Source organism: Corvus hawaiiensis, chromosome 20, assembly GCF_020740725.1.
Source record: "Corvus hawaiiensis isolate bCorHaw1 chromosome 20, bCorHaw1.pri.cur, whole genome shotgun sequence".
NCBI classification, from domain to species: Eukaryota; Metazoa; Chordata; class Aves; order Passeriformes; family Corvidae; genus Corvus; species Corvus hawaiiensis.
In genome coordinates this window covers 9457709-9482659 of record NC_063232.1, presented here as the reverse complement: position 1 = coordinate 9482659, position 24951 = coordinate 9457709, and the positions used below count along the sequence as shown (strand labels likewise).

At 43.7% G+C, this 24951-nt stretch overlaps 1 protein-coding gene across 2 annotated transcripts in view; it reads right to left on the bottom strand.

Moving 5' to 3' along the window:
• The window catches only part of AUTS2 (activator of transcription and developmental regulator AUTS2), a 778303-nt gene that overhangs the window by 407519 nt on the left and 345833 nt on the right, over positions 1–24951 (bottom strand). For both annotated transcript variants that reach the window (XM_048324334.1, XM_048324335.1), the window contains exons 3-4: positions 16756–16857; positions 8629–8664 (exon numbers count right to left, since the gene is read on the bottom strand). In XM_048324334.1, coding sequence (XP_048180291.1) covers positions 8629–8664; positions 16756–16857 — 138 coding nt within the window. The remainder of the gene's footprint in view (positions 1–8628; positions 8665–16755; positions 16858–24951) is intronic.

Here is a 24951-nt window from a genome sequence, read left to right as displayed (position 1 = left end):
TCTCTGCTTCAGGTACCAGCCCTACTATCCCTCCAAGGGACTCAAAAGAATAACCCAATATTCACCTTCAAAAGAAGAATAACCTAATATTCACCTCAACACCGCTCATTCGCATAGGAACAAGTCATACTTTGGGCAAGTTTCAGAACTGAGTGCCCGCAGTATTACAGCAGTGTTTTCCTCCTGACTTAACTATCTCAGTATTTCCTGACTTGTAAATTTTGCAAGAAGAAAAAGACCCATTGTGTTAAAAAAATAAACAATGTGATGTAGCCTAAATTAATAAATGTATTCTTCCAAAATATAAGAGAGAGACTGTATTTCTCAGAAAATGGCAAAATGAAAAGCTTATGGAAACTGCCATCAGAATAATACCATCACATGGCTTCTCCTTGTCATTCATCCATCCATCCTGCATGCTCCTGGTTCCTTAGAGGCTTTTGCATTATCTTTCTCCCCAGTAATCCTATCAGTCAGCCCAGTGACCGCACTGGTGCTTTCCAAGGTCACCAAGTTTGCAGTGCAGTGCTGCATTTCTCCTCTGCAAGGCAGCCCAGGCTGGCAGAGGGCACTGGGCTCCCATGCTGGGCTCAGGGTGAGCTTCACTCCCTCTCCACACAGCTCCCACCCAAACAAACACCACAAACCCTCTTTCCAGGGAAGTCACCACAATTTGCCCTTTTAGCTCCTTTCTACCACAATGCTTTTTGCCATAACCCCTTTTTGCATAGGAGTGTGCTGATCTATAAAGTCTTGTGTTACACCATGCAGAGACCTTGAAAGGTTCTCCCATTAACTGCACATAGTTGAAAACGCTAATTTTATATTTTACTGAGCAAAACCTCACCACAAGCAACAATGACATGAGATAATGTGCAGTAAGAACAGTCCTCTGTCGCTCTTTGCACTGGGCTACAAATTCCACCAAGCTCCAAAACATCACAAACAAGAGCAAGCTGGCTCTTGTGTCATACAGAACGTGGGCAGCCCCCTTTACACGTGGCACAAACCCAGGACTCACTGCAGCACTCCAGTGAGGGACTGCACAGCCCTTTCCTTTCATGAAACCACACAGAACCTCCTCTAGAGACCCAACACTATCTTTCCCCCAAAATATTAAACACACAACGCAGGCAATGCTACTGAGCATTCTCTTGTACTGATACGAAACGGAGACCCTTGGAAGATGGAGGCTCTGTGTATGACAGCTTAACTGCTTGCAATCAAACTAATTTGCAGTACGATGACCTGAAATGAGTTTAAAAGCACCATAATGCATGTTTAGCAATCAGTGAAGCAATCCTTTATTATTCAGGTTCACATCTGCAATTTGTGTCACGTGTTACAGGAAAGAGAAAGAGGGGAAACACAAAAAAGAATCCTTTTGCTTTGCAGGAGTTGATGAGCAAAACATGAGCCACAGTAACACGGGGCATTCAAGACCAAACTTAGACTGGCAGCAAATCTTAAGTCTTTCTGCTACTTACAGGAATCTTAAAATGTCCGGAAGAAGAAATTATTAAATTAAACACTTGCCTATAAATGATTATGTCTTGATTTTTCTAAATTGATTTTTGCTGGAAAAAAAATGATTAAGCAAGTTCACCTGAAATACCACCAAAAATGTGAACTAAGTTTGCCTCCAGGGTTTTAAACTGTAAATAAAGTTATCAACCAACCACTTTCAACACTCCCCTTTCTACTGGTTACAGAAGTGGGAGACCCTTCTGACAAATAATGGAGAGTTTCGTATCACCTCTCCAAATACATAAAACCTTCCTTCCTTTTTCCCTTTCTTTTTTTATGATGTCTCAAATCATCACACTTGTAATCCTTGGAAAAAAGATGGCTCCAACAAGGAAAGTGGGGAAGCAGAAGGAAAAGGGACCAACAAGCTGAAAAGCACTTGCTGAAGAAAGGCAAGAGCAATGAATGTAACACCATTCCAGAAATTAGAAAAATAAAATAAAAAAACCAAACAACATAGGAAAGACACAGAAGTGCAAAACTGAGGCAAAGCCATTAGAAAAAGCACAGAACTGCTCAGTTCTGAGAACTCCAGCAGGACTGGGCTTGGGCAAGGAGAGGGAAGGCCCAGGCCAGCACCCCCTGCTCGATCCTGAGTGACAACTCCTTGGGGATATCACCTCCTGAATCACCAAAGTATCTGGGGACCGTCCTAAAGAAATTAGTATAAAGTTATTAAAGAAATTTCATTGTTCAGACAGAGGGTGACAATCTGTATTTCAGCAGTGAGGGGACAAACCAGAAAGACCTGCAGTTCTGAAATCTGGTCTCAGTTCTGTCTGGTTGGCTAAGGAACTGCTGTGGTGCCCTGCTCTCTTCCTATATGATTTTGACAACACAGTTTCACACAATTCAAAGAACTGGATGGATTCATATTTTAAATTCAAAGAATGTTATTCAAAAAGCATGAGCATACATTAGGGCAGGGTTCTACAGTGTTTGAGGAAATACCATCCTGAAGGGCTGTAAAAATAACCCAGACCTTTACCATCTCTGTTCAAAATGGTCTGAGGAGAGACCTATCCTGACCAAAATCCAGCCCAGGTCATTTATTCTGCTTGCCTAACCTTTCCCCAAATACCGAGTCAATAAAATGTGAAATACACAGTTTTCTTCTCCAAAATCTGTTGTTTTGCTCCATCTATTCTTACTGTGATGAGCAGGATGCTGGAAATGCAGCTGCTCTTGCTCTTCTTCTTGCTTTGCTGGTCATGTTGTTAGCAAACTCTTTAATGAGTCTCAGTTCTCCCTAGGAACAGCACTACAGTTTATAAATGCTAAAATTAATAGACCTGGGGTAGACTTTATTACCTGCAATGTATTTAGTTGGCAATGATGATGCCTCCCTTACAGCAGCAGTTAGAATAAACTGCATTTTTAATGGCTCCTGGAAAACAAAAGACAACACCTAAAAGACATCAGATGAAGAGAAACACCAGGTTTCCTGGTCTCAGTGCACCACACCAAATCTACTCCACTGAGGGCTGCAAACACTAATGAGTAATTACAGCCCACAGAGAGATTTCTACTGGGGATCTTGTCCACTTCTGTCGAATCTGAATTTACTATCAGAAGATTCATAACCTCTGTTGTCAGCTTCACTTCTGCAAAGAATGGGCACATGGAGAATTTTAAGTGAAGCTAAAATGGATTTCAGTATACCCTTCACAATAATAGTTGGTAAAACTAATTACAGTGAGAAAATTGGAGATCATTCATTACCCTACTAAGCAAATTAGGATTCGTTAACAATGATTTATAGTGCCAAAGAGAGGATAACAAGGATCCTCTTTCCAACTCTATTCACAGGAGACGTGACAGTTCGTGGTGTGGTGCCACCCCAACAGCCACTGTGCAGTGCCTTTGTGGGCCTCAGGGTGTTTCAGATGGACACACACTTTTACATCAGCAAAATGCATTTCAATGTTTGGCTTCTAAAGCCAAGCACTAAAATTAACTGAGCAGCTTAACCTACTTGCAAAAACAACAGCTCTTTATTTACCAACACCACTGTGCATATGATGTGCAGTAAAGGACTACATCCCTTCTGTAGCTTTAGCTGTTGGATTTACTGGACCCCTTTCAAATGATAATTTTGATCTAATCTGTTTCTCTCCTGTGGAAGCTGATGGGCCCTACTGCACTTCCCTGGAGTGGAGTCTCTTCACACCCTCTTACCGAGGAGAGTCATCAACATCACAAACCTGACCACCTCAAGGAACAAAGCACAGCTCCCTAGGATCACTGCCAGAGCATATGGACCAGGCAACGAGGGAAAATCTACTCTTTGAAGGGCTCCCTGAGCGCAGAGAATGTGCTGGTGCAACTAATTCCACATTTCTTCTGCAAGGTAATGTCTCAGGTGAAAATCACTCCCATTGCACAGCGAAATAGCTGGCCTTATCTAGGCCAAAGACTGGTTTTCCATCATATCCATACTGAACACCACTGGTGCTCCCCTTATTCTCCCTGGGATGGGTTTTTAGAGCTCTGAGTAATGCAATGCAACACTGCACAACCCAGTGTCCCAGTGGCACACTGGAACTGCGCAAACATCTGCTGAACCCAACCCACTCAGGGCCAAATTGGATAGCACAACTGATTAGCCAGAGCCTCTGGGAATAAGCTCACGATTTATGTTTGTCTGAGTCACCAGCCCATGTGCAAAGCAGAGTTTTAGCTTTTCTTTCCTTTTTTTTTTAAGGTGGAGCAAGAGCACTGTTTGGAAAAGAAGGGTCACAGGGGTCTTCTGCCTTCCCAATGTTATTTCCAGCTCCAGCTTGTTACCAAATTCTACTCAGCTCTGAAAAATTCACAAACTCCCTGCATTTGGAGGAAAAGAAAATAACACAAACCTGCAATCCAAAAAGAAAACATTAAAAGAGGAACAGAAAACCCTCAGAAACTGCAACAAAGACTCGAGAAGCAGACCCATACTGAAAATGGAAATAAGTTGCCAAAAACAGAGAAACTGTACAATTGCCAAAGAACCTGACAATCTTGGGAATCAGGGTTGTTGTTTAGAAGCAAAACATTCAGTTATTTAAGTTTTGATTTCTGCTTTGTTTTGTGTTGGAAACCAATGAACCACTATCTACTTTAACATGAATTTGGCTGGGTGCAAGATACACAAATGAGCAAAAATCATTCTTCAAAGCAAGGTAAGAGAAAAAGCTTTACAATTATACAAATTCCAATCGTATTCTAAAACATCTCAACCTCCTGAAACCTTTAAGACAGCTGGATAACATTAAAAACTCCCATAACTCAAGCAGGTTTCCTTTTAAAGTTAAAAAGATGGTGAATTTTTTCTAAAATTCTAACTACTTTCCAATTATCTGATCTGACATCTTGATGAGATGTAATCTACCTGATGATCTGTCTTTGATGAGAGACAATGACAATTTGCAATGCAAAAAAATATCAAAGACAACTGGGAGATCTTCCAGGAAGTACTGAGTTATGATTTCTTAGGGTGCACCAATATTAACAGCACATCTAATTTTTTTTTTTTTCATATGCGCCAATCATAGACTGGACTGATCCCACAGGAAGCAGTGAAGTCTGGCCAGCACAAAAGGCTTACAGGAGAATCAGAATGATTTTTACCTCTTCTTTTCTGACTACTGATTTAACAATATGCAAAAAGGATGGGAAAGTGTCTCCTCTGACAAGGAGCACCAAGACAGGCAAAACAGACTCTAGTAAAAATGTCTTTTAAACAGAATCTACAGAACATACCAACACCTGTGAAAGGAGTAGAAGAGAGTTGTTCCCCAGTGAAATCCAACCTTGAAGGTGTCTTTAGAGCTCCTCAGCAACACTGCACCATCACCTGTCCCTCAGTGGCCACTCGCACTGGTCCCACTTTGCTGAAGGCACCTCATTACAAAGTTTGTTTAATCAAGGGCATTTCTGTGACCCCAGCTGGGTATGGGTTAGGCTGAATCACTTGATGGAGATTCCCAACCCTCTCCATTGCCAAAGCAGGCTGCAGGAACGCCCTCCCCAGAGCATTTTTCCTTTCCCTGTTGCTTTTCCAGGAGCACTTACACAGAGGCAACAAGAACAGAAGAATTCAGTCTCCAGCTTTGCCGTTCAGAAATTTATCTACTTACTGTATAAAATCAGGTAAGGTTTCAGCCTTCACCTCCACTACTGAAGGTGCATAATGAATTACTGGGATGGAGCTATCAGAGAGATATTAGAAGAACAATTTTGTGTTACTGGGAAGTGTCAGCTTTATAAATGTTTCCTTAAACACTCAGTGATCTCTGGAGACTCTATAGAATAACAGGATCTAGAAGTCATTTTAGCTTTGCTGTAGCATGCACAGCATCCACAAACAAACACTGCAGACACATGACCCACCACCCCTCAAACCTGAGTGCCTGTCACGAGCACGGTCCTCAGAGGGGATTCCGAGCTGGACATGGATTATCGCTATGTTAGGCAACATGGCCTAAACACATGAAGATTCCAGTGATACTTGATTTAAACAGCAAACATGTGCTACTTAATCCATACCTCAGTGTTCTTTCATTTCTGAACACAACCTGCTTCCCTCTGCAGTAGATGTCCATCAGTCCACTTTCACCTACCTGGTTCCTATGTTCCCTCTGGTGAGCTGCAGTACATAATACTCATACATCAAATCATTTCCAAGGGCCAAAGCTTTATTATTACCTATTAAACTAGAAGTTCTTTTTACCGTATTTGAGACCAATGACCCCAGTTTTGAAGTTCAGGGTTAACACCAAACACAAAAACTAACAGTCTTTTCTAGTTAAAGGCTTTGGAAAAAAGAAGTCAATTCAAGTGCATATTCTTTTGCACTTTGATAATACAGTAATTACATTGATCAGAAACACATGCTAATTGGATCATTCTGGAGCATTTTTCTCATTGTCTGGTGCCGCAAAACACATCTGGGTTTTATTTGCCCCATGTAAGTTAATAAGAGTATGGACTTTTTTAAAACAACAAGCAAGATAATCCTAAAAACCATTTTCCAAAGTGAAAAGGGAGGAAAAAAACCCTTCATGTTTCATCCAAGACTGTGTAAGTGCAAAAACAACTTTAAGAGAGAAACTGAAGGAAGTTTTCTACCTACTTGGCTATTAGTGAAGGAAAAAAAAAAAAAGAAAGTTAAAGATTTAATACTACAACTATAGATAAGAAACAGCTCAGTTAAATATATTAATGGCACCAACAAGGGATGTCTCCCCCACCTACACAGATCCAAATTGGAATGATTTAAGGTGCCAACACATCGGCCCTAGAAGATGTCAGGCTTCTTCTTGTTACTAAATCCCTCGCTCAGGAGAGCTGGAAACTTTCAAGCTTTCCGTTGGAGCATAGGGGATGTTGACACCTTCCAGATTTTCACTTTAGTGGACCAACCCACAGACAGTATGGTGCAGGGAACAGCAGATGGCTTCTCTTCTGTTACCTCTGCTGCCTAGAGATGAGGCTGAGCACCGCTCCCAAACCATGCATATTCAGCTCTCGCTGCAAGGAGAACAAGGCTTATTTATCCATGGTACAGCCCTCCAGCCCATATTAGATCTGTTCCATTCCAGAGCATGTCTACAGATGTCCATATGATTGGAATTTTCCCAGACAAAGGAAAGAAATTCATTCTGAACTATGGAAAGACATTCAAGGTTTAGTTTTAATTCAAAATGAACATTGAGCCATTTGATATTTTTCCCTTCATCCCCTCCCTCTTAAAAACACATATGACACAAACCAGGGCAAGTGCTGAAAAAAGGAAACCAGCTTGTTTTTTGGTTTCACAACTTACCTTACACTGATCTGGGCTTTGATATAATTAGAATAGCTACCACAAAACTTTTTCAGTTGAGGATGCTCTTTTCACACCTCACCACCAGCAGTGTGAACGTTCTGTTTGTGCAGAAGCCCAAGGTAAATCCAGCAGGACACAGCATTTCTCCATGTATTAAGCAATTTTTGTGCAAGTTTTGTGAGACCACATGTACACAGTTTAATCCCATAACTTTCTTACAGGATCACAGACCTCTATGACAAAAGACTAAACTCACCATGTGTTAATAGAAGAAAATTACTCTCTGGGAATGTGACAAGAGTGCAACCAAGTTTTTCCATCATGTAATTGAATACCATAGAGTTTACTTTTCCCCAGAGTTCAGTGAAAAGATAGAAGCAGGTTTTGATTATACTGATAACTTCAGAGCAGTGGTATGGGACAAGGCTCACTGTATTTTACCCACCTGGTTTGGGACATACACAATGCTCTGCTTCTCCTACAGTGATTATAAAGGCAGAAAAGATTTGCTTGGAGAACACAGCATAAGTTACAAGAGAAACAGGATATGAGCAATTTAAATATAAATCTTGGAAGAAAATAAGCAGTACATTGGATTGACTGGAAAACTTTTTTTTACTCCCAAACTTATCTGTGCAAGTAAAAGGTATATTGATTAATGTGGGAATGAACAGAAAGGTATGAATATAGACTGTTAAATCAATACAGATGCATGCAAATAGATCACAAACCCAAAAAAACCTGATCAATTTTCAAACCAGCTGGGGCTTGATCTGCTTCTCAGGACATAAAATGTAAATCTGGCATAAATATAACTTCTGTGTTTTCCAAGAGTGTCCATGAAGCATGGGCTTTTAAGCAACAGGTAGAAATCACTGTGCCACGTCCTCTGGGCTGTGGTACACAGGAGATGAGGCAAGACACTGTAACGGGCTCTTTAAAATCTGTGAATCAACAAGAACTGGTGCAAGGGAAAATCAAGATCCTACCATCTCACATTAGAGAGCTGCTGAGACCATGGCTCATTTTCTTTGCTCTAATTGTGTAAATTAAGTGCTGTTCAAATTTATGTAGTAATTAATACGATGCCTGATTAGCTCAAGAAAACACTGACCACCATGTTGGAAATATTACTTCCAGTGCATTTGTGGAGGAAGAAATAAAAAGGACCATTAAGCTCTTGGGCAGAGTGGGGCTGGTGGGTTATCCCTGTGTCCATGCACTAAGGCACTTTTGTTTGAGGAACACTCTGCTGCTCAGAGGCACATGTGTGAAAGTGGAGATACACTTACAAAGTAGCCTGTTCCCAAGCTGGAAGGAGCTGAGCTCTGCAATAAAACACAAAGACAAAGTGGAAAGTCAGTGATGGTTTTTAACACGTTCCAATCCACACAGCTCATTACCAGCCCTTTCCAAGCTTTTCATCACCACATCACAGCACCAACGTCCTGCCCCTTGTCATCTGCTACTGAAACAAACACGCTGTTGCTTAATTTTTCTCTTTACATCTCTCAACGACTCTGAGATGGTAACGTGCTATTTACTGAATTCCAAGCTTCTGCGGTGGACGTAATTGCCAATTTATTTGACAGGCAGCTGGGTAATGAATTAATGATGGCATTTCGCCCTGCACTGAGACTAAACAGACACTCATCAACCAGCCTCCCTGACATGCTGACATTCAATGCCCTGGACTCCAGCTCCTCAGCTTCGTGGCCACAAAGGGGCAGGCGGGAGGGGGAGAAGGGGAAAAAAAGTAGACTGACTTCAAAACAAAAAGCCCGGTGGGTTTGGATGACTTTTTCAGTGTATGACCTGTTTGCCAATTTATTCCCGAAAGGCCCTGGTTAGTACACACATAGTGCTTTTCTAAAATGAGACATTTTGTAAACATAATTAGTAGTCTGAAATGTAAAGAATGCGTGGGCACAGAGAAGCTGCTTCAGTCAATGTACCATTTTCTGGAGAATGCAGTCACTACAATTTCCCATTTGGATGTCCACATTGTTTGACAAACCAAGGATTTAGAAACAACAACAACAAAAAAAAGCAAGCAGCAAATATCTACAGTGTGAAATAGATTTCAAAAATCAAACCTATAAAAATAATTAAAACTAATATTACTGCCATGGAAAATAATCAATTTGTTTAAATGCTTTAAAAAAAAAAAAAGCATCTTGAAATTCAGTTTAAGTGGGACATGATCACAACCTCTATATTCACAGGAATTAAGGAGATAAAGGGTTTTGTTTCATTAGTTTTTCATTTAAGCAATGGGGATTACACAGCAGGGTCTCTCAGAGACATGGGGGAGACCGAAACATCTTGGTGCTAATCCAGGTCAGGCTGTTCCATTAGAGGGTGAGCTTGCAGAGCCCATGGACAAGGAAGCAAAAAGCAGAGGACCATTCTCTAGTGAGCACTGGGTTGTCCAGACAACCAGTGTGTAACTCCTGTAGCTCAATTCCCATTTCTGTGCCTCAGCACAGCCTCACTCTCGGTGGTGACACAGCTCGGGGACAGCCAGGAACTGCAGAGGGGCCCCAGCAGCCCGGGCACACCCCTGCGAGGACACAGAATCTGCATCTGTTCCGAGACAGGGGCCCAAAGAGCAGCTCTGCAGTGCCCAGCTCTGCCTATCAGCAGGCAAGGGAACTCCACACAAATACAAGCAGCATTCCAAAGTCCTCCTGTCCCCACTCCTGCTGCTCCGGGGCCTCAAGTTCCCTGTGCCACCATCACCCTCAGGTGACCCGCCCTGGTCCCAGTGAGGATGTCCCTGAGCAGCAGTGGGCTCAGCCTGACCACTGTGCTTCCCTGCTGGCCCTGTGTCCATGCTGCTGGAATGACCTGGAATGCCACTGGCACAGCCAGGCCACCGCCCAGCCCGCCAGAGCCCTCCGTGGGCCTAGGCCCTGCTTTGGTGATGCCAAAAAGATTTTTGCTTTTTATATATTTTTCATATATTCGTAGCTCTGAAGACTATTATTATAAAGTTATATAGCTCCTTAACTAACTCTGGTACTTTTCCTACCCTTTTCTCTTAGATTTTAGAACAGGAAGCTCACCTTCCTGGACTCTTATTTCATCTTGCCTCTATAGTGAATCAAGGGCATTCTATTTTTTCCATATATCATAGTCGTTATAAATGTGGGGCTAGAAGCTCAGGGGTGAGGGGGCTTCAGTAGGGGGCAGAACCAAAAGTGGGGATTACTTAATTAACTGTTCCTCTAACTGGATAGTTTCTGTAAAGTATGCTAAATTGTTAAACTTACAAAATTGTCGAAGTCCTGTATCACGTGTTCATTTTGCATACTTGCACCTGGAGGACTTTCATTAAACTGCTTTTTATCATCTTAATATTGTTTGGGGCTTGTGATTTTCGGTGTCACTGGGAGCCCCTGTGGCCCTGCAGCCCTGGCACAGAGAGGCATAGCACACCCTGCTCAGTATCCAACACGACACACACTGCCTTCCTCTTCACCCATCCTGCTCTCTGCTTCATGCCATGTAAATTCCTTTCATTTAAGCTGGAGATCTACCCATGAGTACAACACGTGCAATCATTATAACCATTTTTGTTTCAGCTATGTACAGATGCCAAGTGAGTCCCACTCTTTCACTCAGTTTTTTTAAACTTACTTTACTGGCTGAAAGCTCCAAAGTTTGCATTCTGCATCTGTGTGTAATTTTTGTCTGCTTTTTATTCCAAGTTTTGGAAGGATAGAGTATCAAAACAAAACAATAAAGAAGAAGAAAAAAGAATAAGCAAACAAAATAATTCCCACTGAATATTTTCATTCCTTCAAAAGCAATGCTGCAATGGCTATGGGAGGACAGTCGAAACATAGCAGTCAAATGACTTTCACTGAACAACTGTGCATTTTCAGGGAATTTGAGTTTGCTGGATGGAAATATAGCCCTTCACACATTGCATGCTGCATATGGAGAGTACAGTTTGCAAACTCTGTTTAATTGAAGTATGAAAGACTGTGTTGCACATGCATGAATGAGTACGTCAGCTGTGTTGTGAACTGTGTGTTGACAGAGCACAGAGGCTGAAGCGAGGGCTATGCAAGGAGACAACTTCTCACCTTTTGGGTAACTCCCAATAGCGAAAGGATCCCACTACCCAGTGCCCAGCCTTGGTACCAACTGTACAGGCATCTTTACAAGCCCATGCTGAGTCGTGATCCTGCACTGGGTGGTTCTATAGCTCTTATATAAAGTGTGCCTATAATAGAGGTAATGGTTTCACTTTCCGAAACCCTTTGCAAAATAGGACATTAGAAATACCATTTGATATTCACACAACCACCAGCAGAAGCCTGCATCAGGTGCCCACCAGCAAAACACACTTGCTTCAAATTGACAGGGTTTTGGTTTTGTTATTTTCCCTCTGGTTTTTTTTGGTTTTTGGTTTTTTTTCCCCCCCCATCCTTTCTTAAAGAGAAGAACTTTGGCCCAGAAGCAAAAATGTAGTAATCCTCGTGTAAGCATTGGTTTATTGTGTACCAAAGAAAATTACATCCTTGAGGTCTTGGAAGGCACAGTTATACCCATTTTGCATATATATTGTGCATTACTTGGGGAGCTGGGTGGGGAGAAAGACTATGTTGTACATATTTGTTCTGGCTATTGTTTATGCAGGTCTGACTGAATGAAGGAACAGTGGGTATCATTTCAATTTCTGATGTCAACATCAAATTACTTATTTAATTTCATGCCTGGCGAAGCATTGTATAGCTACACGCAGAATCATTTCACTTCATTTGTTATGCTGTGTTTTCTTGGCGATTGGCTTGCCTTCCAACTGACAGCTTTAATTACGACATGAATTTGATTGCACTGCCGAGGAATTAACATAATGCAACAAAGCATTTAAGCACCCAACCTTAGACACACAAACACACACATCCCCACCCTCGCAGCTACACGCACACAAAGCACAGCCACTGCTGCTGAGCAGCTCCTGGCACAGCACAAACACAGAGCTCTGCTCGTGGGATTCCACTCCACGCACAGAAAAATCACTGGCGATATTCTGGAGAGGGAGCAGCACTGAGGAGCTCAGAGCACATCACCCAAAGACTGTCCCTCAATTTGTCTTTGCCTCTGTATGGGTGGGAGGAATGGGAGACAAAAGAACTGAAAATATCCCATATTTGGGGCTGAAACCAGGAGATGCCCACAGGATTACACTGCTGGAGGGGTGTAGACATGTCTCTTCCTGAAGCAAACAGCAATGGGCCTGGTGGGCAGGGGACTTCAGAACTTCAGGACTTGATCTTCATTGTGGCCACCTCGCTGTGGCCTCCTCTCAAGCACAAGGTACACAGCACAGGAGAAGCACAGAGCTACAGAGCACTGGGAACAGGGCAGCACTCATGGAAAGTGGAGCAGCTTTGATGAGAGCACAAGAGGAGATCTTTAATGTAGGGACAAGTGGGAAGATTCCTGTCCCACTCCCTGTTCAGGAACTGGAACAACATTCCAGACAGAAAGGTGCCAACTGCAGCAAGAGGGGATGAGGTGCTGAATCCCATCCAGTGATCCCATGGGAGAGGCTTTTGCTGTTCATCCCCTCACTGAAAGCCTGCAACCAACACCAGAGGCACCAGGCAGGGCTGAGATCAGGTAGATCAGGAATTTAGGAATGTGCTCCAAAGGAATCAGGTGTTTTGATTTTTGATTAGCAAAGAGGTGGCTGCATCCCTGAATATTTGGTGCATTTACCGTCCAGGTCAGCTGTAATTCTCATGTTTTCCTCAAATAAATCTCCTGGCTGTTTTGCAAAACATGAGTAAAACGTATTCCAAAGAGGGAGGACTCAATTAAAAATAAATACATACAGAAAGATGAGGAAAACAAGTTGACTGAGCTCCAAGCTGAGCAAAAGAGAAAGCACTGCCATCTTGTCTCCAAGCAAGATCTCAACAAAATGAATTCTACTACTGGCAAGATTTTGATGAGATTAAACTGACTACAGCACCCTATATATAAAGGAGGAGCAGCTCTCCAATTTCTCTTTTAGGCCCCTGGAGCTACCTCTGCCCATAAAGGAAAAAACAAGTTGTCATTCCTAAAAAAAAAACTATATAGGGGAGGAAGGCAGAGAGCCATGGGTTTATGAAATTCAGAGGGGGAGCTGGATCAGGGCACTGCTTGCACTGGAGCGTTCGAGCAATCATTATCCCTAATCTAGCAGAGGTCAAATTCTCTGCTAATTATGTTCTCTCACAGAGGGGTGGGTGTGTGTGCACACGTGTGCGAGACGAGGACAAAGAGAGGAGTTGATGGAAATCAGTCTCACTGCATTGCATCTGACAAGAGCAGAGGATATTCCCCTTCCTACTGTCTGATGCTATTTCAAGCCTCATTATGAGAAAAGTCTCCTGTTTAACATGGTCTTTTCGTTGAATTATCTTCTTTTCATTTTTGCCCACCTCTCACAAATGCTGCAAATTACCTGCTTGGATCTCATTAGCCTGGAAAGGAGTCAGCCCTTGTAAACACACTTTGCATCACTCTGCATTATCCAAGGACTGCAGGTACATTTACAATAGGCAGAGTTGAAAGATTCCTGACAGGAGAGGGAAAGAAGCTACTGACATGTCAGTTTGCAACTGGATATTCATTATCCCCTCTGCTTCATTCTGCATCTGTCACGAAGCTCTCAGGCCCTGCACTAAGGCCTGTGAAGCTCTAACACTCCTGTTTCACCAGCCTGCTCAAACTGGGGCTGGCAAAATGGATCATCCACCTGGAGAACACACACTTCAGCCATCATCCCTATTTCCATACAGGAGCCATGCTCAGTCTTACAGTGCTGTCAGGCTACAGTAGTGGAAATTTGTTATCTTTCATGGCCAAAATTTGCTTTCTGACCTCAGGGTTAATCTGCCTGCAATGTTTTATGTTTTTGTTCTATCTTCTGTTGGATACACAACTTTTTACATATATTTTTCTGAGAAAATAGTTGTACAAACAGGAGCAAATCTTCAGAGAAAACTTACTCTGTTGTCTGTAGCTTTTTCTGGACAGTAATTGGTGGGTATCATTAGACAGCTGACTTCAAAAGATATTATTTAAAATAACCTTATTAAGCTCTTGATGCAGGTTTGGGTTCAAGATCAGGCTCCCCTGCATGTGAAAGTGGAAGCATCACTGGCTCTTTGGAAGGTCCTGTCATTTCAGCACAAGGGGTGTCTGACTTTGGGACTGGGGCCAATGGGATGGACAGCCCTGAATTAACTTTGGGACTGGGGGCAATGGGATGGACAGCTCTGGACTGACTTTGGGACTGGGGCCAATGGGATGGACAGCTCTGAACTGACTTTGGGACTGGGGGCAATGGGATGGACAGCTCTGAACTGACTTTGGGATTGGGGGCAATGGGATGGACAGCTCTGGACTGACTTTGGGAGGGGGCAATGGGACGGACAGCTCTGGACTGACTTTGGGAGAGGGGCAATGGGATGAACAGCTCTGGACTGAAGGAGCCTGGGAAAGGCCACCCAGACCCAGGCACCATGAGAGCTGTGTTGTGCATGTTTTTCAAATCTCAGCTTAACTGGTAATGCCAGAGCAGAGACAGGCTTGTATTGCAATGAATTATCAAAGCATAAAGGAACTTTCCTTATTAAGCAAAACATAAATTATGCATAACACTTTAAAATATACATCTCCACATATATTTACATAACGTTCCTTTTGAGCAACCTGTGAATCCCTCTGTCCTCTCTCTGGTGCACTAGGGAAGTTGTATTTGCTCTCTACTTCCTTTTAATTTGCCACAGTGCTGAGACAAAGGAAAAGTATTGTAAAACATCAGAGAAAAACTGGATTTGATGGGTGGAAGGGGAACCAAGACTCTGCTCTCATTGCCAGGTCTGGCAGTGCAATGCTGTGAGCTGCTGAGAAGCCCAATAAACCTCAGAGCTCTCCACTCAGTACACTGCAAGGGAATGACAAAGCTAAATTAAAACCATGTTTGTAAGGAGCTGTGAAATTTTTTGCTGGAAGGTGCTGTGTAATTGTGAAGTTGGTTGCAGTGACTTCCCAGCTGCCACAGGGCTCAGACAAGCCAGGGTGGTGACGGTGACAGGCTGACATCCAGCTGCCATCCACTGCTACCTGTACAGAGCATTTACTTTCTACCTCCTCTGGTTTCACTCTCCTCTTCCAAAGAGATCTTACAGCCCTGAGACTGACCTCAGCTGACAGCTATGAAGGGCAAGCTCTGAAGTGTTCAGCTGAATGTAACCCATAAAGGCTGGCTCTGGGGAAGAAATGGACCTCTAAAATAATGTGACAAAGGGATGTGGAGAGAGAGTGCTACAGATTTCACACTTTCGCAGAAAAAAATAAAAAAAATCAGGCATCTGTTCCAGTGATATGCACAATTCAGCAAAAATTGCTAGCTGTGTGCCTTCAGGCTTAAATTTGCACAACGAAATGTATCCTTTACAAAGGTATTTCTTTTAAGGCCTGCTCAGTTCAGTTTTATTGGATTGGCCTATAGAGGACACCATCTGGTATCTGTCATCCAAATCTACACAGACATGCTATCGATAAAATCCCCATTTCCAAAATGTGGGTTAGTTAAAAGTAGGGCCAGATTGCTGGCTGGTACAAATTGGGCTGACTGATGTAGCTATCCATGCTTTTACCAGCAAAGGATCTGACCTACAAAATCCCCAATTTAGATACTCTTTAGGGACAGGGCTTTCTTTATATTCTGTGTTGTAAAGCATGTGGCACAGAGGACACAGAGCCATGAATAAAACACTCAAGGATTGTGATGGTACACATAATAAATAGTAATCTAATTGCAGCAACAGAAAGATTTCTGTAGTCATTGCTCTGTCAGAATAACTCATGCGTGTCACTCGGTGAATGACCAGCATTCTCCCCTGGAGAAAAACACTCTCCACAGAGCTGCCATCTTAGGCCCTTCCACAGCACTTTAGGTAGAGCAATAAAGGCAGAGCTTATGCTATTGTTGGCCATGTTATATCAATTCATTATATATAAGTCAACTGAGTCTCTCTAGACACTCAAATACTTCTCATAAAGACAGTATATAGCCCAAAGAAATACATTCTTTTCCTCCACCACTTGGGGTAAAAAGAGGCCATCTCACTTCTCAACTATGCAGAACATTTTAACTTCATTAAATGGCCTTCAACTGTTTCCAAAGAACTGAGTGTTTGCACACAGAAAGACATTGTACCAAACTTTAAGAAGTTTACTGAACCTAAGGAGACGTAAGTCACCTCTTCCTCTCCTGAACCCCCAAAGGGAAGGAGATTTTAGCAACAAACCATCCCAGAAACTAAATCCTGCTACGCTTTACACCCCTCAGGGAACTACAGCAGGGCTAACCAGAGTTACTCAGCTGCAGGAGCTGAACTTACGTCGCTGAGTCTTTCCCGGGAGCTGCTCCGCTGGAAGCCCTTGGACTCCCCGCTGGCGCTTTCGCTGTCGCTGTCTCGGCAGCTGTTCTGGCCTGGCTTGAGCTGCAGCAGAGAGGAAACACAAAGAGAGCAAGAGTTGAGCCTGGTTCAGGCGAGTCCCCTTGTGCCCTGCTCTCCTTTAACCCCTCCCAGGCCCCAGTGGCCAGGGCTCTGCCGCGCTGCCACCTGCACCATGCGCCAGGGCACAGCCCCAGGGACGCCACCAACATGGGTGTGAGCTCCAGGTGCTGCAGGCAGGAGGAGGCAACACTCGTGTCCCAAGGCAATCCCAGTTTGAGACCTTCATTTGGGAAACTTTTAGACTTCTCAAGGTGTTTCTGCCATGGATGAAGTTAGAGTTTCCCTCACATTGCAGCACTCACAGCGTCGGTTCCTCTCTCATTACAGCGTAAGAGCATTGAGGATCTGAGATCAGCAGGAGACTCCCCAGGGAAGGAAGAGGTCATGACTCCAGAGAAGCCTTTGTTTTGCTGGACTAGCCCCTAACCACATTGCTTGGTACTATAAACAATTCTCAACTAACCAAGCCTCAATGTTCATAAAACAACAGGATCTACCTAAGAGGTATCAAATTGCTTTTGCCTTTCAAACCAGCTTTAATGAACTTTACTGGCATTGTAATAAATAAAAAGTACCAGAAACCCCACAAACTATATTTTCATTACAATTGAGAACACATCTGCTTTCTCTTACACTGTGGACTGTTCAGGTCACCACATTACACAGCAGTGCACTGAGAAAAACATTCACCACAGACTTCCATTGCATGTGTCCACGAGCACATACACACCTGGACAGCAAGAGGAAGTTATGATCCACATCTACTGCAACGCTGAAAATGCATATCTTTGTTTTAAAGTATCCTTCCCTATATTTTGCTTGAATGTATTAAAATTGTCATTTAGCCTTGCTGATGCTTTGTTTGAACTAACTTCCTGTAAACGCTGGTTACTCTGGAGGTTAATACTGGCAAGAACTCCCTTTCAGAAATTTAGACTTAAAATCACACACATAAATACTGGAAGCAGAGGTAAATGCACAGAAAATACTTTGTGAGGTACCTAATGAAATATTTTATGAGAGCTACCACATTTATCAATATTCACATAACAAACACCAAACAACTCCTCCTAACTTGCTCTAATTGTTAATATGATGATGGTAAGTTCCATTCAGACTGTACTGGAGTAGATATTCATTCATCTCCATGCCACGACTGGAGACCAAAGGTTCCTCCTCCCACACTCTCCATCACCTTTTTTCCCCTCTCTCTCATTTATTTCCAGTTCTCCCAGAAACAAACACACACAAAATTTCACACAAATGCTCTTTTCCAGGTGCACACAAACAAATCCTACACTTCTGCTGATGTTTCCCCACCTGTACACTCTGCTCCCTCCCAGGGTCACTGAAGGAGCACACAGAGCATCCTCTCCCTCAGGTTATCACCACTTTTCCCTACCACTGCCAGAGCAAATTGCATCTGCAAGTTTGGTATTTGTGTGCCACTTCCCCTTCATCCCTCACTCCACTCACAAGTAAAAGGCAGTTTTGGGTGCTCTATCAGTCAAATCAAAGAAAGGACATAAAGTACATGAAACTAAAGGTTCCAACTCACAACTGAGTTGCAATGCACGAGCACAACTGCAAAAAATGGCACAGGAGTACTCTCAGCTCAAAGAAAATGCAGCAAAAGGACCAGAGCTATTTGTCAGACACTTACAATTCAATAAATAAACTAAATATTCCACAGCTCAGCCAGAACATTTCCAGTAAAATGATTTTTATTTCCAATGGAACGGTTTATCGGTCACATCTAAGAGATCTTGGGAGCAGTTTCTGGAGGCAGAGGGGAGGATAACGAATTCAAGAAGTCTTACACTTCATATATAACTCACTGATCTTATCTAGGACCACCATGTCCTGTAATTTTATGGTCCCAAGTTTAAAATTTAACCACCCAAAGGAAAATGGATCAAGTTTCCCTGACTTGGTCTTTTGTCAACATCCGCCCAGTGATGGAAAAACTCTTATTGCAAGTGGGGCATTAGGAATTTTTTTCCCAGTCTCATATTTTATTTCTAGAACCTCAGTTTGTACACGATCTTCTCACATTAGTTATTTGCTAACTAATCATAACAGCCTAGTTTTATACTTCTTCTACATCACAAATTCCAGCTATTTACAGAGAAGAGAAGACAAACCCAGCAGGTGTCATTTTTCTAGACACAATTTACAAGGAGTAAGAGAATATGGCCAAGATATCGGAGCCTGAAACTCTGTAGAAAAAAAGTGAACTGCATGGACTAGACAGCAAACTCAGAAATAAGTCCAAGTTAAGATTTATAAGCTCTCCTTATTTTCCTTTCTTTTTTTCCAAGCTGAGTTTCTCCACGTGCCAAACTGTTGAGGGTTTACATTTTATTCCAGAACCCATCAATCTGTGTTAAATTAAAAAAGTAAAGCATGGAAATAGGCCCATTGTCTTCTCTTAAGAACCTAAAGTTACACTCAAACGCACATGAGAACACTTAATGTGGACAGGCAATGGGTCATTTCAAGCTATTTGCACAGACTCAACTGCTTAAAACAACGCTGAAATAACAGAGTGCTGCTAAAAAGGTCCACAGATAAAAGACTGGATCTTTAGTTACACTGTGTGCATCTGCTGCATCACTTGGGGGCACACAGGAACCCTAAAAAAAATTTCCTCTCGAAAATGTAGCTTTCCTTGGAAAAAAGGTGAAGTGCAACGTTGACAACTCTTGTTTCTCTGTCGTTCCTGGCAGGGTACCCCATGCACACAGCAACACCAGCATGAAAATCACATGATGCTCAAGGCACCCAAGGCCATGGGACCCAAGGGAACGGCTGGAGCTGGGTCAGGGAGGGTCAGGCTGGAGATCAGGGAAAGGTTCTTCCCCCAGAGGGTGCTGGGCACTGCCCAGGCTCCCCAGGGAATGGGCACGGCCCCGAGGCTGCCAGAGCTCCAGGAGCGTTGGGACAGCGCTGCCAGGGATGCCCAGGGTGGGGTTGTTGGGGTGTCTGGGCAGGGCCAGGGGCTGGGCTGGGTGATCCCTGGGGGTCCCTTCCAGCTCAGGATATTCCAGGATTCTACAAAGATCTCATTGAGGAACTTCCCACATGAACACAGCATCAATCTTCTAATTTGCACCAAGCAAGGAGTGAAAAAGGGTTTACAAAAGGTGTGTTTGACTCCATGCTTTCACTGTACAGTGGGAATGGATTTATCCATGAAGGGATCCATCTAAAGGGTCTCACAAAGAGGAAATACAGACATTTTCTAAACTGAAAGCACGAAACCCTAAAAACTCAGAGTGCCTCCAACTCACAAGGAATGTGCACAGTCTTGGGGACTCCCCTAGAAAGAGATGGGGTACATGCAAAAAAAAAGGGGCAATCAGCACCTCAAGACCACTTGCCCAGGTTGAACAACACAGAACTCAACCCTGGGGCACACCCACGGCTCCAAAACGTTTCTAGGAGTTTTTGGTCATTCTAAGCATTGCATTTTTTGAAATCTTTCATTGTACTACACAACCTATTAGTTTGTAATGCTTTTGAATCTGTTGGAGGACACCAGAAGTCAAGCAGAACTGGCTAAAGTCATAATTACATTTCTATTAAAAGAAAAGGCCAAAAAGCAGATCTGGAAGGGTGGTTGCTGGCTGATGGCTGGGCTGGGGCTCACTAGAGGGTTTTATTTCTGATTCTTCACTATGCCTGCCCCGAAGAGTGAGAGGAGTAGGTCTTCCCTGCTCTCCAAACCTGGACTTCTTGGAGAATTTTTCTATCAGGGCAGTTTCCCAGTGGGTGATGCTGGATTCCACTGCACCACAGCCAGGGACACAGGGGTGGAGCTGAGTTGGGGGGGCAGAGGGTGGCATTGCAATTTTTGTTGTCTTTTTCACTACACAAATCTATTTTAATGGACAATAAATTAAATTTCTTTTCCCCAAGTGGAGATTGTTTTGCCCATGACAATAATGGGAGACTTCCTTGCCTTTACCTCACAAGCTTCCTCTTCCCTCCCCTGCCCTGCTGAGGAGGGGACTGTGTGAGGGGCTGGGGGGAGTTTGGCCTCAGTCATGACGTGGTTTGGAGCACTTGCTGCTCATGGACTGAGTCACAGAACTTCAGTCACAGCACTGCTGCCCTGCAGAGTAATGAGGAATAGAGGCAAAGCTGGAGCTGGCATGAGGGACCCAGACAGCATGAGGGACACAGAGAGAGGAAGCACAAGATATGGAACACCAAGAGTGACCATTTGATGAAGAAAGACAGACTAGCTCAGGCCTGAAGGTCACACAGAAACCATCCAGAAATTATGAATAAACCAAAATAGATGCAGAAACATCAACATAAAACTGCTGTCATAGCAAGTGCTAACAGGAACTCTTCTTCCAGCACATGGAGAGATTTTCAGGTGACTTGGAATCTAACAGAACTATTTTTGCAGCAGGGAAACACTCAGCCCTACTTTGTGACAGTGAAAGTGCAAACTGAATATTCATCTGTGTCCGAGGAAAGCAGCTCTCTGCTATGCTCCTTCTGCCATTCAGCCTTAAAGGGAAAGTAGAGCTAAACTCTCAGGCTTAGGAGCAGGACAGATGTACAGAACAGTGCCATAGTTACTGTGCTAGCCACATGTTTCTGTGACCTGAGAGGAGGGGGACAGAGCCATAAAACACTCCCAAGGATAACCCGTGACAGCAAGGCTCTCTGCTGCCTTTTCTCTCAGAAAGGAAAAGAAGGAAGGACAGAGAGAGTTGATCATGTTAAGAGGTGTAAGGGAGGCTGGAAGGGCAGCTGAGCCCCAGACTCCAGGGATCATCATCCTCTCGGGACCACAATGGGCTGTGCTGGATCCCTAAGCTACTTTAGATAATTCTATACTAGCAGTGCCTGGTTAGCACATAACAAAAAGCAAAATAAATAAACCCACTGAGAATTTGGCAGAAGCCTTTTTCACAGAGTTCATATATATCATGTCAAAAGCACCCTAATGTGGTTCTCCTGAGCTTTTTTATTTTAAAATATATTTAATTTAAAAACCCCACACCATTTGCAGCACTAAATCTATAGTATTGTTTCGAGGTGCCTGAGCTTCCATGCCATATGGAATTAAAGGATTACTTCACTACATTATACTTTAAAGTTATGAATACTAACACCTCTCCCTGCTACAGCACAGCCAGCAAGCTAAGCCTTTACCAGAGTCCTAAAGGAAGGGGACACGTGTTCCCTGAGAGATGGCAGAACCCTGCTGTGGGGAGGAGAATTCCAGGCTTTCCCTCCTGCCTGTCATCCTTTATTTATACAGCTTGTGCAGGGGCCAGGCAGTCCCAGCTCCCACCTGGATGAGTGTATTCCCTAGCTCAGCTCAGGCTGGTGAACTGACTCCTACATGTGCCCTTAGGACACTTCCCGAGCCCCAAAATCCTGTGCAGGTACAGCCCAATCCCACCCATGACAGGAGTTTGTCCTGGGCAGGGCACCAGCCCAGCACAGCACAGCCACATTTCCACCTGCTCCTTAGGGCTGCCTTCATTTGCTCTCTGGGCTTTTCCCAGCATGGAACAGGACTCGAGCCAGGCTCTGAAGATGGGAAATTTTGTCACTCCTGGCAGGCACACCCTTTTCCCCAGTGAGGCACACACGGATCCAGGCAGAAGCACAGACAAATCAGGCAACTGCTGATGAGTGCAAGCTGCTCCAAAGGCCAGGGAGCAACAGCCTGGCTGAACCCAGTGAGATAGATACCAGTTATCCCAGTACAGCCCAGGTCTGCTGGGCCATCCCCAGCCCCCAGTGTGACCTCCAGTGTGGCAGGGCTGCACACACACAGCCCCAGGCCCTGCCCTGCCCAAGCAAACACAGCCCTGACGAGTCTCCCGCCAGCCAGAAAAGAGCAACAGCAGATTTCATGCAGAACTGAGTATCAGATTGCAAAGAAAACATATTTTATCAATGATCAAGAACAAATCTGGCTGTATGAAAACAAATAAAAGGAGAACTGCATAGCAAGAAAAAAAAAACAAAACAGTATAAATCAAGGGTTGTTACTTCTGATTCCCATCATGATTAACAGCTGTCATTTCAAAACTTCTGTTTATACCTCTCCTGCTACTGACAGAAGTTAGACAAATACTGCTTATACAGCACTCCCATGTCACCCACAGCATTAAAGGTGGCTCAACACAGTGGTTTGGGTCTGGAGCAAGACCTCTCCACTGCATTTCTAACAAAGCCATGCACACCCTGACTGCCTAAACAGGGGAGCAGCACAAGGAAAGCAAATCAGAGCTGAGATAATGCGGAGGAAGAATATTTACAATACACAAGTTTAGGCAGTAAATATGAAAAAAGAATTCATACCATGTGTGGACTCTGAACATTATTAATACAAAGACATTTTTCACCTCAGGGAAGAAAATTCTTGTTACCTGAGAGATATAATAAAACATTAGGAGAGGCTCTCTGTTTACGTCTTGATATACAATCTTATGACAACCAGTGCAGATGCTCCAAGAAATTGCCAGCTTCTGAGGATCCAGGCCTCCATGCCATCATCCTGGGATCTGACATCCCAACCACAATATGAAGCTTTATTTCACTTGTATGGTAAAAGTGAGGTAAACCAACAAAGACAGTGTCTTATCTTTTGTTTCCTTCCCACCTTTAATTAGAAGAAAAAGTAGTTTTTCTGTTCCAAAACTCTTTTTATGAAAAAACAAGAACAAACACATGTATATCCTTCCAATTTCCTTTTGGGAAAAAAAAAAAAAAATCTAAATTGAACAAATAACTACAAACAATTTTCTAATCAGCTCAATGATACAGAACAAGGGTGTCTTTAACTCACTTATTCTACAGCACTGCTGGCCATTTCCTGCTGCCTCTGAGCTGATCCAGAGCCTGCTGCTGCACTTGCTCAATAAACTGGAGCAGAGGAACTCATCCCCTACAGCCTTAAATGGGGGAGACCTACCAAAGGAGCAGAGCTACCCCCTGTGCTCCCGGGGAGAATTTGGCTATTTAGCATTGTTATTACAGACACACCAAGTGATGGGGCTCTGCTGGCAGCAGCAGGAGCCGAAGCAGCACAGGCTAAGAATAAACAGCATCCTCGCCAAGCGGGGGTGGGGGATAAAGAAACGGGCATTTATTTCCAGATCCTCTTCTCCTTCATTATATGCTTGGGCAACCTTAGATCCATAGCACACAGAAGGTACTCTGAAGGAGGTCTGTAGCTCTATTTTATCTAAGTTTCACAGAGAATGCAGCCCATCATTTTTTCTGTGCTGTTTATACAGAAATCAAAGATAAATTTGGCATAAACTCATCACACCCCAGAATCATACATACATTATACACCATAGAAAGTGTAACAGACTCACTCTGTTCCTCAGCTCCTGTTAGGAGTGGTATGAAACAGCAAGCTGTTGGCAATTGCAGCAAATGAAGCGTATTTCAGCACACTTCAAAAGCTGAATTGCAAAAAAATATAGGCTTCTCCTGACCCTTTGCATTTTCATGGTTGCACAGTGAGAAATACGGCCTTTAAAATTACACCTTGCAAAGCTCTCCATTGTACCAATCAATCTCTGTAGCAGCCTGCACAGCCCAGGCTGGGAGCAGAGCGGGATGACGAGCCAGGCTCCGGCTGCTCGGGGCCAGCCAGAGCAGCTGCAGCCAGGGTGGGACCCATCTGCCCTCCCAAGCTTTACTCAGCCTGGCTGCTGAGCTTGTTTGTGTCCCAGCCTGGACTTCCAGGGCTCTCCCTAGGCCCTGTGTAAGGGAAATTCATCTTTGAGTAGTTAAAAACCACCTCTGAAAACCACAGATGTGTAGTGCCACAGCAGTGCCATCCTTGTCTGCATAGGTATCCATCCATCCATCTATCCGTCCATCCGTCCATCCATGCATCCATCCATCTGTCCATCCACATTCTCATCCATCCATCCATCCATCCATCCATCCATCCATCCATCCCCCTTCATCCACCCATCCATCCATCATCCATCATCCATCCATCCATCCCCCTTCATCCACCCATCCATCCATCATCCATCCATCCATCCATCCATCCCCCTTCATCCACCCATCCCTCCA